Source organism: Protomyctophum bolini, assembly GCF_963924005.1.
Source record: "Protomyctophum bolini genome assembly, chromosome: 4".
Lineage (NCBI taxonomy): Eukaryota > Metazoa > Chordata > Actinopteri > Myctophiformes > Myctophidae > Protomyctophum > Protomyctophum bolini.
In genome coordinates this window covers 10,463,244-10,478,129 of record NC_137865.1, presented here as the reverse complement: position 1 = coordinate 10,478,129, position 14,886 = coordinate 10,463,244, and the positions used below count along the sequence as shown (strand labels likewise).

Here is a 14,886-nt window from a genome sequence, read left to right as displayed (position 1 = left end):
CGTGGCGGCCCTGTTTTCACAAATGTTACAGTACCACACACTTAATAATTTGTAATTAATTCTAATTGCTGTTGCAATTTGAGCTGCGTTCGCTTCCCATGTTTGCATGTCTTAGCCTACTTAGCCTACATAAATATTGTGACAATATGTATTTTTCCCTCCAATAACTGGCTGTCCCTATCCCTATGTCCCTATGTATGTCCCTGGCCTAGAGTGTAAAAAAGCAATACCGCCGGGTCGGGTGACAGTGTCACTGGTGAGCAGCCTAACAAACTCACACACACACACACACACACACACACACACACACACACACACACACACACACACACACACACACACACACACACACACACACACACACACACTTTTATTTCTTTTATTTTTAGGTATTAAAAGGTCTTAAAGATCCTTAAATTGTCACTTTACTGTAATGGTATTGATTAGGCTACTTGATGCAGAAAATTGTCTTTTTCTTTTCATTATTTTTTGGGGTATTATCAAAAGGTCTTAAAAGTCCTTATTATACTTTTTCACTTTACTGTCATAAACTGCGACCCCCCCCCCTCCACAAAAAAGGATTTGTGTCCCGACTCCTCCCGACCCACAGGTTGAGAACCATCTAGTGCCCCCTCAGCTCATGCACGCACCGCCCCTCCGCTCCTCTCCGAGGCATAATTAGAACTCTCCGTGGAGTCCTCTCATTCAATCACAGGCGCACACTCACTGAGGAGAAGCTGCAGCTAGTGACACAGTCTGCAGAGCGTGAGAGAGTCGCTGTTTATTCACACCTAGTCCCCAAAATATCAGCAATCTGTTGGACTACTTCTAGTGTTGGGTTTACATTCTGATCTCTCCCTCTTTCCAATGGCTCCCTGGATCATAACGGTGTTTCTGTGCGCTCTTTTGGGACTTCTACACGGACAGAAAGGTAAGTTCTTACCTTTTTTGTGTAATGCGCAGAGAAGACAACATCTGCTTATTTACTGCGTTCATGTTTGACCCAACGAATATTGTTTTGTAGAGCTTTATACTTCGCCAGAGATACATATAGATAATTAAATAATGAATGAGAGATAACTGAGTGATTTGTCATGCCATAAAACAAGTTAACAACGGCCGCTTTTCGGTTTGGATTTTCGTTTTTGTTTTTATTTGGTTTCCATTTCTCTTTGATAGGCTGGTTAATACGGTCAATTATAGCGAGGCCAGTTTAAAATGAAAGTGTCAGTGTCTTATAAAAAACCAGGTGTTTACAGTTTAGTGTAAAATTGGACCCGAGAAGAGTGATCATCATTCACTCCGACATACTTGTACAGTGTTGAAACTGAAATGATTATATGTGCATCGGTTAAAACAGTGTGGTGTGGCAGTGGCGCTCACACCTTTTCACCTGACCAAGGACCCTGCCCAAATTGATATTGACCAAATTCAAATTGACCCCGAATTGAAAATATTTTGTGCAAGGCACCCCAGTATGATTTGTGTTTTCAAAGTTTGGAGATTTTAGTAGCTGTTGTGAACTTGTAGACCTATGAAAAATAGCCAAAGTATAAAGGTTAAAGTTGTTAAACAGATTTTTGAAAATGTGTCTGGGGGACACCCTCCCCCCAGGCACCCCATGGGGACCCCACTTTGAGAACCACTTAAGTAACTAAAGTAAGAGAGAGCCCCCTCTCCTCTCCTCTCCCTCTGTACTGTGCTTTGCAGGGTCAAAGGTTAAGTATGTGATGGTATAGTATGGCTCGTGGGGTGGTCAGGGTGTTTCCTATGAGTTATTGTGAGGTCATGACCCCAAAACCAGGGATAAGACCCCAAACCAGACCCCCAAACACTCACTCACACATGGGGCCGTTTTCACACACAGCAGGGTCCCTGCTCGGTATCTTGTGTAGATGAGAGGGCCCCTGCCCCCCACACCCGGGGGGGACCCGTCTTATCTACACAAGATAACCTAGTTTGGCCAGGGGTCTCTTTGGGCTGACACAATGCAGTGACACTACATTTAGGGGCGGGTTAAGGCCTATTCATAGTCATAGGATTTTCGGTGGTGAGGTGACCACCGCTCCGGTGGTGAGTAAAAACAGAGGCAAGGGCTGGGGAGAGCAGTGGTTTGCTCTTCACTGCGGCTCCGTGACGTCATGTTGTAGTTCGGTGGTCACCTCACCACCGGAAATATTATGAATAACACTTTAGGGGCTCTCGGGGATAGAGTGGCTGGAGAGCAGCCGGATGGGAACCATGATGTTCCCTGTTCGATCAGAGTTGTCCTTGAGCAAGACTCTGAACCCCTAATTGCTCCCCATGTGCAGGTTGGTGCCTTGCGTGGTTTTCCTCGGTGTATGAATGTGTGTGTGAATGTAATGCACATCTATGTAAAGCGATTTGGATAAAAACGCTATATAAACCATATTCATGTATTACATATACATAGAAAGTACATGGGATGTACTGTATGTGCATGAGGGATATACAGTAGAGACCTGTGCAGGTGGAATAGATAGATGGATCGGATGAATCAATACTTTATTAGCAGGCTTGTTAACAGTACAGGTAGGGCAGTCAAAAGTTATGCTAACAAGGTCAGTTGATCTTCTTCTGTTGTTACAATTTAGGCATTTAGCAGACGCTCTTAATCCAGAGCGATTTACATTAAGCAAGAACAAAAAAACATGGCAATACATCATATACATAAGAAATAGTTATCATGAATCATACGTAAACTAAGAACGTAATAGTGGAATATCTATCTCTGCAATAATGTCGGTCTGGATCTGGGTATCTACGTGAAGACCAGACCCATTGAGAGATGTTGGACTCTGTCCTCTAGCTTCAGCCATGCCAGACTAGCAATTTGAGCTGGGAGAAGGTGATATGAGTCCTGGGGGTGAGGCGTAGTAGCTAGTCTTATTAGTTTGTTTTGAGAGATCTGTAGTGCCATTTGTGATGTTAGTGAATCATGAGGTACAAGCATAGTCGAAATAACAGTAACTGATTGATTGATAGGCATACTAGTATACTTCCAAGACTTCAAGAGACTTCGAGATAAAAGTACTGATAACACAATTTAAGTGACCTTTAAATCACTGTTGCCACAGGTGACTTAAAGGTCACTTAAATGTTGTGTTATATAACTCTATTGGGCTATTAATTATTGCAACAGTGTATAGAGTCTCCAGCTATTTAGTAAACAGAACATACATTTTCAAGTGGACACAAATTTCATCCAATTAATCAGTAGAGGGCTCATACAGGATAATCAAGTGAAATGAGAAGTGATGAAACAAAACGGGTCAGACACAATTTGAACTTGAATGCAAGCTGATAAATTATCTGTGGGGTTCTCTTTGCCATTACTATTATAATATAGTTTTTAGTTTTTTAACAAGAACGTTTGGTTTTAACAACCACAACAAAATCACTTCAGGGAATCACCCAGGGATTACGGCAGAGACCAGTTATGTCTAGGAACACCACAGAGACTATATACAAAACCATATAAACAGATACATGTGCAACAACTGTGTATGATAGGGGCTCTGCAGAGTCTGCACTCTGTTTTTGTATATAGCACGCCTTCTTGCTTGTTTCATGTTAGACCTGATAGCAGTAGCGGTCGTCAAAACGTTGTCCTAAATAAAGGTATTCCTGGGAGCTGCGAAACTGTTCTCTTGTCTCAACTTCTCAAGTGTACACATTTTTGTCCAGCATCTGTAATGTTTGTTTGGAGATGTGTGTGCAATATGCTTCTCTTTGAACTCTACACACCACAGAGACTAAACATCAGAAATATATACCACTATGGCACTGAAATATGCTGTTTTGAAGAAACCCTTCAGTTTTTTTCCCCCTGCAGGAAACCCTGTATACCCTACCTTTAAACAGAGGTGACATGGCTGTTAAAAGTTAAAAATAGTGCAGTGCCATTGTGATGTGTGGTTTTAGAGTGTGTGGGGGCGGAGCTACGCTGCCTGCCTCATTAAGACATGTTTACATGAGTCGTCTAGACGGAGGCAAGCAGAGCTCTACTGCTGCTGCTGCTGCTCTGCCAAGACACCCCCCCCCCCCTGCACACACACACACACACACACACACACACACACACACACACACACACACACACACCACCAGCACCGTCTCATCCAGCGAGATGGGAATCAGGCCTCCTCTCCTGTCCAGACAGACAATGCATCACACAGACATAAAGACTATACACACATTTGTATTACTGTACTTGAGAGGACATCAACATTTTAGGGTGGCATTGAAAATAGCCCATCTACAAGCTCACTATGCGTCGCACACTGCAACACGTTGGGAGCTTGTAGATCAGCTATATGTGGTGCGCCACATTGAAGCGCAACTAAGCATAATCAAGTACAACTCTAAACCCTCTCTAAACACCTAAACCCTAATTGGAATATTTTCCTATAAATATGAACCTAACTCTTAAAAAACTCTTACCAAATGTAGAAGTACTCATTCTGCAGAATGTCCCTTTTCAAAGTCAGTGGTGTCCAAATGATTTATCTCAATCACTGAAAAACGGCCCACGAACTAACGATGGCTCCCAACTACCGACTACCAACCCACTGTTTGGGAACCGGTGTTTTAAGCCTTTTTAAAGTCATGCTGTGAGCTTATAGTTGGGCTATTTTTAAATAGGTAATGTAAAAAAAGGCTTAATTGGTTAATGCATTCTGTCTGGTAGACAGACAGACAGACAGACAGACAGACGAGGCTCTGCTTCGTCTGATAAAACAACAGTGAATAGATTTAAGGCACTTCTGTTCTTTCAATTTAGCTTTCCCCCCTCTCTTTTTGCAAAGAGGCGGACAGTGGTATAGTGTAGTTTATACCTTGCTGCACTGCAATGTCACTCGTTGAAATTATGTTTTTAAGTGAAATAAACGTGATTTCTGTTTTACTTGAGACAGACAGACAGAGATCTAAAGTGTTGTTAGTTTGTGTGAGGGGTCTGGCAGTCTGCCTCTTTGGGATATATCCAGGGTATTTGTTTTTTACTCTCTGTGGGTTCCAAGGTGTTTTGGCAAGAAGATGTCAGTTACTGGTAATGGTGAAAAAAACCCCCAACAGCACAGAAAGAGAACAGCAGTGTATTGGCCTAATTCATTCCTCTTTCGCACCAGCGTGTTGTTGTGCATGTTTATGTGCCTAACCATCTTTATTTTACCACACTATTTTGTTTTTGTATCACATGATGTTGGTTAAAATAATAATTAGGGCTACACTTGAAAGTAACTAAGTAGCCTTGGGAACCATCAGTTCCAGTCAGAGCCATGTGGCCCATATATCTGTAGTGTGAGCCGGCTTAATGCCTACATTCCCCTGGGCATGATGCTAGTATGTCACATGATGCACAAGTACATATGACGCTAGCATGTCACATGAGCTATTCTACAGGTACATTCCCTGGACATGATTATAGTATGTCGCGGGGACTTGCCCCCCAATCCAACACTTGATGCTGAGTGCCAGCATTGGGTACCATTTTAGTCTTTTGGTATGACCCGGCCGGGGATTTAGCTGGGGAACCCCTGGTGTACCCCCCCAACCCCCCTAAACAACGTCACTGTGAGATCTAATGTCCAGGAGGGATGCCAGCCAGAGGCTCCTGTCTGGCCCTAAACAACGTCACTGTGAGATCTAATGTCCAGGAGGGATGCCAGCCAGAGGCTCCTGTCTGGCCCTAAACGGACAAGTGAGTCAGCTATTGTTGCTGCCGGCCTGGTAATAAAACACTCTGCCCATACTAGTCAATCCTTTCCTCCCAGGTCCAATTTTGTGTACCAGTTAGTTCCGAGCAGATGTTTATTTTTTCTTTCTTTCACTATTCATCTCGTATACATTAGTAGTACCGGTATGTGTATCAGAAAGGCAATCAACTCCCAGCCAATCACATGGCATCAGCTCAATGTGTTTAGGCATGTGCAGATTGTGCACGTTGTCAAGATGATTCTGTTGCAGTTGAAATGGTCAAATGGAGCATCAGGGTGTAGAGGTTTGGCTTGTGTAGTTACTGTACCTTGTCATGATGTACAGCAAGTACTGTAAGTAGGGATGTCCCGATCACGTGTTTTTGCTCTCCGTTTCCGATCTTTTGATATTGAGTATCTGCCGATACCGATTTTTCCCGATATTTATATTATAGAACAACTTATGCCATATCACAATAGTACAATATAATTTCAAATGATCAGATTCTGATCATTTGAAAATGACGTGATCGACCCCGATTTCCGATCACATGATCGGATCGGGAGAACCCTAGTAAGTGTAAGTACTGGTGACATAATATCACTCCGTTGCCCAGTTGATTATAAATGAATAATAATAAAATGGCACATTGACATTCATTGTATGATGAAACGGCTCTCAAAGTCACACGTTGTTTGTTTTAAAGCGACTTTTGTTGTCTGTTGATTTTACTTTCTGAAGATCCAGATCTATGGATCCAGTCTGGGTCTACTGCCTTCCTTCTTCCACATAAAATGGCTAAATCAACATGCCGTTGATTAAAAACAAACTGGGTTTTGTGACGTTGTATACTGTATTGTCAGAATCAGCGTTGTTTATACCAAAAGAGTTACTAAAGAAAAAAGAGCTGTTTCACTGGAATTCATTGAGTCTGTGGGGGGGCATTTACACACCGATGTACAGTAGCTCTATTTCGGCTGCCCTCAGACAGTATTTGAGTGCTGTTACTTGCAATAGTCCTGTCTTTCTTTTAGTTTTGGCCAGACTTTTGGTGCAGCCCGTAAAGCCTGATCATTAAGCCAGGGTTTGAAGTGTGGTCAGAAAGTACTTTGTTGACATTCAGAGGAATTATGCAAGAGAAAGTTGAGGACAAGTCATCTTGACACTTGTCCTCCTTTCATAATTTTAATAATCCAGGCTTGCAGACTCTTTCCATCTACCCCCCCCCCCCCCGTACAATTCATAACAGTCCCTAGCATTTGATTAGTAACTGACAACATTAATATGCCATTACAAAGCATCACCACTGTAATTTAATGTTGAATTCCCTGACGCCTTTCTTCTTTCTTCTCGGAGGGTAGTTGTGGAAGAAGTACTCAGATTTTTAAGTAAAAGCAGTAATACCACAATGTAGAAATATTCTGTTACAACTAAACCGTTTTCAAAATTGTGTGTTGAGTAAAAGTACAAAAGCATTGGCATCACGCAATGCCCCATTTCAAAAGTGTTCTAAATTCATGAAAAACGTACTATTTCGGCTATATCCAAAACATAAAGTAGATCTTGCATGGTAATTAGTTGGTCCTATATTTTGTAATAATCTACAAAGTACTGTAACTTCATTATAAAATAATTGTAGTGGAGGAAAAAAGTATATTGTAGTATTTTAATGGAAATACTTGAGTAAAAGTTACCTTAAAATTATAGTCCTTGAGTAAATGTGCTTACTTTTCACTACTGTGGGAGGGTTTGTCGCAAATACCAATTGACCGTGTAGAAGTTGGGTTGTGGCCTCAGGCTGCAAAAATGCGAGCGTTCCCTCGTGTGCCAAAGCTCTTTGACATTTGGCAGATGGTCTAAAACCACAGCATGCGTATGAATGCATTTGATGTGATTGCGACAGCTGATTGTTTACAGAACCCGAGGCGTTCCACGCACTCTGATCCACATGAATCAGATTCTCCGGCACCACAACAGTGGATCGAACGCCAGTCAAAGTGTCTCTTTTGTTTTCTGCAAACAACAGATACATCAATCAATGTCTTCCCTGAAAGAGAATGCTTGCTGTAAATGATAAATAATGATATTCCTTGTGCAGCCAAAAAAAAAGTATATTCCTTTTTCAGTCTGCACCATTGAGTCAGACTGCAAAAGGAATATAAGTTGTTTTGCAGATGAAACGGGGACCACCAACCTGACTAAGAATCAACCTGTGGAGTGCAGACCACTGCTGTGTTGGGAGGGGATATGGGCGTGGTGTGGGGCAAAAAGCTTTAAATTAAATAATGACGGTTAAGGGCTTGATTTAATTTGTTGCATGATAGTTTACTAGAAACCACGATTTAAATCATGCCCTTAACAAGGGGGTGGGTGAGGGGGGGGGGGGGGGGGGGGTTGAATAGAGAATGTAAAGCATCATCATATCAGTTTATCTGTGTTGTGGTCTCTCTGCGGTACTGAGTGACAAACCTGGATAGTTAACGAGGCGACGCAAACGAAACAAACGGCCCCTGGTATCTTCGCCTCAGCTGGAAAAATCCGACTGAAGCGACCTTTCGGCGACCTTTCGACTCCGCACATCGTGTCCTGACAGCCAATCAGCGTTCATTTTGTTTGGAGCCCCGGTGGTTTTATTCATCCAAAAACAATATACAAGCCCTTTGCAAAGACATAGGAACTAATTTTGCTGCTCATACATTATATAGTACCAGGAAATAGGAATTATGTTCAATATATTGAACCGAGCCGTCTTTGGTGTTTTCTAGCTCGGCTGTTAGGTGTTTCCTTTCGAGGTACAAAATTGAATTGGAACTTTAACGAACGCACTTTAACAGTCATTATTCAACTGAAATATGCTAGTGGTCCAGGGCTCAAAAATCTGACCCGTCTGAACTGAATGGTGCTGTACTGTACTTGTGCTGTATGTACTGTAGGCAGTGACAACAGTGACACTTGGTGGTCAACAAACTTTCCTTTCTGTGGAATTTATTGACTTCCCAGTAACTTGTCATAGATCACCAGGTAATTTAGTGTGCTGTTTCTCAACTAGTCTTCACTTTCCTACATTACTGAATGCTTAGACATTGGCCACCAGTTGAAAATCCCTGATTTACAGCAGTGTTTAATTATTCGTCTGTCCAGTTTGTTTGAGTGTTTAATGTTTAATGGACCACAATGGAAACAAACCTTTGGCCATTTGGTGTTTTTTAACCCGTAAAGGTCCCTTTGGTTCCATTTGCACTCTCTCAGAGTTACAGACCCACAAGGGTCCATTTGGACCCGTGATGGTCCTCGGACACGACGTTGAGAAGCGATGATCTACAGCAGGATATAGAAATAACGATATTGCATATCTTAATATTAACAGGATGTCTAGTTTATTTGTTTTTGAGTTTAGATTTCAATGACTTGCCTAATTATCATCAGCTGACTGTCAGGGGATATGCAGTGAGTGCTTATGATTATTTATGGCTGTAATTTATAAGATGTTTGGTTCTGATATGAACAGCTTTGGACTCCTCCTCAGCTGACATGAGGAGAGTAATGTTGACATCATATGGGTGTGCGATAAGGGATCACACAAACACTCCCATGTCAGAGTCCCCCTGTGAATGCCGCATATGCGTGTGCGCACACACACACACACACACACACACACACACACACACACACACACGCTCGCACATGCACACGCGCACACACACATACACTTACTTGAGTCGTGCTATCTTCTGTTTTTGAGGCGACTTGATGTATACAAATACACCGATAGACATGGTGTACAAGTACAGCCCTCGGACATGACTGAGTGCCAAGCAGGGAGGCATGGGTCCTGTTTCACTGGCCGGGGACTGAACCCCCACTCCCAATGTCTAACTTCAAGGCCACCATATAAAATAAACATATTATCGCTAAAGACTGCTCAAACTGCCAATATATTCTAATTGGATCCAGTCTCTTACAGGTTTGGTCAACTTTGAGAGTGTTCAAATGGAAGTTATGGAACCATCCGTAAGGGAAGGGTTGTATTTGGAACATACACTCCCCCACATATCAGACGGGCAGCGGCGGCAGCCTCAGTTGATGGCTTTCAGGCCCCATTTACACTGGCAGCCAAATCTAGCCTGAATCAGATCTGTGCCACATCCAGAATGAAATCAAATTTGTTTAAATAAGTCTAAATGCAGACGGGTCACATGCAAGTCACATGGAATCTGATTTTCTCCAACGTGACTTGAGCCACATTAATTTTGCTCTGTTTGACCTGTGTTTTCAATTTGAATGTAAAGCACTTTGAACTACATTTTTGTATGACAGGTACCCTATAAATAAAGATGATGGTCTTATTACTATTCTAGGTGCAGAGCAGGTGTCCATAGATGAGTGTTGTCGGGATGGTCGGGAGCGTGGCATGGACAACCAGGACTGTACAGCCCTGCCTCTCATCTCTGAATCCACCACCTGCAGGTAAGATCTTCACTTGCACAACAACTCGAGGAGATATTGAAAACATTTCATTTATAAAATAAAAAATCACATTTGATCTTGGTGTTCTTCAGGCTCTGTTACATGGTACGCCATCAGCACATTAGACGACAACCATTTCAGAGTAGGGAGATATGTAGGTGCAGTGTTAAAATGTGTTCCTCATTTCCTGAAAAGTAATAGTTTTCACCCGACAGTGTTACTGTAGTATCCTTTGTCTGTGTGGGTATGCATGCATGCGTGGGTGGGTCGATGTGCGTGTCTGTAGTTCAGGCATCTCTTTCATTTTTACGATCAGCCTTTATTGGAAAGTGTACAGTGTGGTGACATTGAAATGGCGAGAGAGAGATGGGGAGTGACCCGCAGCAAAGGTCGTCGGGATCGGGAGTCGAACCCGCGACACGCTGTCAGGCTGAATTAGCAGCTTAGGTGCCCGGACCGCTATGCTAGTTCAGACATCTCGAGGACTGGCTGACCATCTTCAAACCGGTCATCATGATTTGTCGATCCATCTGATATCCACCAGAACTGTCTACAAGCTAGCCTATTTTCGGTATTTGAGTATTTGAAGTGGTCAAGCCTGCGATAGAGTAGCCTACATACTTCTTCAGTTTCTTCCAGAAAACCTTGAATATATTTCATAAATACATGACACACGAGAGGTGCGCAGATGAATGGGGCACTGATGATGATGATGAAGATGAAGATGGTGTCTGTCTGTTTCTTTTCTCCAATGGAAATATCCTAAAAATCAAGGTCGTATTGTAATCGCTGGTGGACTATACAATTTGACATTCAATGTTCTTTTTCCACAAATGAGTCTTGAAAAATAGGGGTCGTCTTATAATCAGAGTGGTTTTATATTCGGCGCAATACGGCTATAGATGGATGGATAGATGGATGTTAAATGTGGGGGTTCCTGGAACAATACCGGTACTTCCCGTTTGACAAAAAAGCCTGTCTACAATATTGTGGGTGGCTGATATCACATTGAGTAAAGGGAAGTTATGATTTTATGCAACATGTTGGACAAATGTTGGACTATCTCCAAACAGACAAGGCCTCATACCCCCTTGTGGTCTTTGGCACCAGAACCACGGCCCTAGAAGGTGCACGGCCACAGGTTCACACAGCCAACAACAACGCTGATGGAATCTAGCTCAATCTGTAACCGTGATGGCAAACACATTTAGCATAAGCCATCCTGAATATGTCAGGGTTGGGGGTGTGCGGGGGAGTTGGGGGGTGGTTGACTATTTCCAAACCCAGGAAATACCTTTGAGGTGAAATGCGACAGTGGGAGAGGATAGAGAGAGGCAATAACAGGAAATCTGAGGGATTATTTCAGACACCAAAGGAAAATACGAGAGAGGGAGACAGAAGAAGAGAAAAGGAAAACAGGAGCGCAACGTTGCCCTTAAATGGTTGTGCGGAGGAGACGATCTCTCGTGCATCGTGACGTTGAAGCATGAGATTGAGTTTATGTGGAAAGAGATTTCTGGTAAGAGTTGATAAAAGAGGCTTGTTGGAACCAGAGGTGGACCAACACATTATGCTCTCTCTCTTCTGAAAGATACTGTAGACTATAGGTCGACCCATGCCATGAAAGGTTTTAGCTGTCTGATGCCGGTCCCATTTTGGAGAGTCCTAGACCTTGTTTTCACCGATATTTTGTAAATTTAAAAAAACTTAGATTTGCTTAAAGTTTCTATTTGAGAACATTTTACTTGAGCAGGGTTAAAAATCAGGCCACGTCAGCTGCATGATGGCCAATATATTGTTGCTGTTGGGCAGAAACCTCTTATCTCGACTCTCCATATTTTCAATAATTTAATGCCCTACTTGATCATACTACAGAGTAGGGCATTAACGACTTGAGATTTTTCCCAGTCGTCTTGCCAGACAGTAAAGTTGAAGTCGTATCGATTTATCGTTTATGGCGGGCGGGGGGGGGGGGGTCGGCCGCGGGAAGGCCGCGGAGAAAAACCACACTTGACACACTGCTGTTCAACTTGAGCAACTTGTATTTAAAGATCTGTGTCTTTGCAACATATCACAGTATGCACTTTTCTTGAAATGTCAACCCAAAACAATAAGGACAATTAGAGGCAGAGCGCATAATATTCAGTCAGTCAGACAGACCACATTGCTGTCATTGCTGCATGCACAAAAGACGTCAGCTTATTAGGCCTACAATAAAATAAAAAATATATGCGCTGACTGCACTGCACTCTCAACTTGAGACAACTTCAACAAATATTAAATTAAATTAAAACTCACCCAGATTATGCTTTTGAAATAAAAACGAAAATTAAATAATCCCATAAAACGGAAAATAATTAGGCCTACATTCAACATTCTATTCTATTCCTCCTCGTCGCTGCTGTCCTCTTTCACGATCGGCTCGCACGGAGTCACTCTCTCGGTTGATATTAGCCCACAGAGTTTTGTGGCACGGGGCTGTGTATTCCGGTTCAAAAAATTTCAGCATCGCTTTGAAGCCTCTCCCTTGCGCTATACACAAAGGTCTGGTGTCTTGGACGATTACATCTATAATTAAACCTGTGATATCCCGTTTTCTTTGGTCTGATAGAGGCTTTTTGGCGTAACTGCTCATTGACGTCTGCACTGGGCGACTAGTATCCCCCTTACCGGCATGCTTGTTTTTGAGATGGCCGAGCATAGCGCTTGTGTTCTTGTGGTACGCGTAGGTCGCCTTACAGAGTGTACAGGACACCGTTTGTTTTTCTTCATTTAATGTGAAGTATTTCCACACGTGTGACCGGCTATTTGTCGGGGTCTGCGAGCTGGTTTCACCTGCATTCTCTCTCTCCGCCATTGTTGTTTTCGTCTTGTCACCTTTCTCCTTATTTTTCCCTCCACCGTGCTAAGTTCCGCACTCTGTGTTTAAGTTTTCCCTCCACTGTGCTAAGTTCCGCCCTCTGTGTTTACGCATGAGGTGATTATTGGTAAAGCCAGGACACACTATCAGGGTAAGCCAATCAGGTTTTGCATTCCGTGTCCCACACACACAATCGCATGAAAAAAGGGGAGGAGAAAAAAAAAAAAAAAGCTCAACTTTCGACTCGCGCTGCTGCGAGTCGACTCGTGATAATTTATCGATAAATCGATAAATCGATTTTTTGATGAATGCCCTACTACAGAGTCGTCTGAAATCCACTATCCGGAATAGCAGATCTACATGCGTTGTTCTGACCTTTGTCGGTCTTCTATTTGAGCTATTTTTTTAATTTAAATCCTGAAAAGTATTGCATTTGAACACCCACCCACCCACCCAAACGATCCATCCAGACTGATACCTCGTCCGGGGCAACAGCCATATATGAGCCCTTTAATCGATTGGATCAACTGAAAGATACATTTCCCATGCGTTGACTGTTTCCTGGTGTGAGGACTGTGTCGAATCCAGGCCTTTTCTTTTGAATGTATCATCTTAAAAAAGAGACTGCATCGGAGCATCTTTCTGTGCCAATATCAACAATCAATATCTCTACTTGCTTGTCAAAAAATAACAATATTTGAGACAGAATAATAGTATGCATGAGAGTGAATTGACTTGTGGTCCTCAAACTTTTTCATGTCAAATAGTATAATACACTCAAGTTGATATGCATTTGGCCACGGACAAATACATATAGGCAAGAAAATCCCGACGCCCCAGGGACGTAAAAATATGTATTTGTAACAAAAGCGCATTGGTTCTTTACTGTATGAAACCCACACTCCTATTGCACCAGAAAACAACCCTGGCTGTGGCAATCAGATTTTTAGTAGCCACAAATAACAGTCTAAAATGTTAAAGATTGCAAAGCCATTTGAACAGCAATAACAAGTAATGATAAGTTAAATTAAATAATAATAATACATGAATTAATAAAAATAAAAAATAAAAAAGTAATAATACATTAATTTTGTGGGATGGATTACATTCATTTTGGGACCCTCATCTGAAAAGAGTTTGTGCCGGGGAAGTTTAAAAAAATATTCAAATGGTTCCTCCCAGGAAGCTCGCAGATCAGCAATTTCCGATGAAATTCTGAATAGAATAAGGTTAAAGTGGTTAAACCGATTTTGATGATTGTATATTCATCGATTTTGCTCAGGGCCATCTGGAACCCCCTTAAGGACTTACAGTATGTAAGTGTGTCATTCTAGTCATCTAGTCCAGGGGTTCTCAACATTTTTGGCTGGGGACCCCCGGAAATGCTTTGGCCATGTCTCGCGCCGCCCCCCTCCGCACCCCCAATACAAATTTACCGCTACAATAACCAGACCCCCTGAGGGGTCGTGACCCACAAGTTGAGAACCTCTATTCTAGTCGGTCACTAGTCATCTAGTGTTAAGAATCCTGCACAACTTTCCAAGAACACAAGCTCAGCCGTAAGGGAGGGGCTTTTATTTCAGTCATTTTGTTCAAGGACCCAGTGAGCTTTCAGACAAAAAACAACAACCCACAATCCCACCATGAGAATAGACATGTGTGGGGGGACTAATGTACATCTTGGGCTCCTGGAGTTTGCTTAGCTATAGAGCCTAAAACAACCGAACAAAGAGCTGTGGGACTAACTGCTCTGTCCATGTTACGTCTACTAATAGTCAGCATTACCAAACACAATAACGTTTGTTCAACTACAAAAGGTGCTCCTCAGAGGTACAGGTCTC

The 14,886-nt window shown here is 42.5% G+C and overlaps 1 protein-coding gene across 2 annotated transcripts in view; it reads left to right on the top strand.

The window, feature by feature from the left end:
* Positions 1-723: 723 nt before the first annotated feature.
* Positions 724-14,886, top strand: part of fbln1 (fibulin 1) — a 62,908-nt gene continuing 48,745 nt past the window's right edge. For both annotated transcript variants that reach the window (XM_080762004.1, XM_080762005.1), the window contains exons 1-2: positions 724-931; positions 10,077-10,185. In XM_080762004.1, coding sequence (XP_080618130.1) covers positions 868-931; positions 10,077-10,185 — 173 coding nt within the window. In that variant the 5' untranslated portion in view covers positions 724-867. The remainder of the gene's footprint in view (positions 932-10,076; positions 10,186-14,886) is intronic.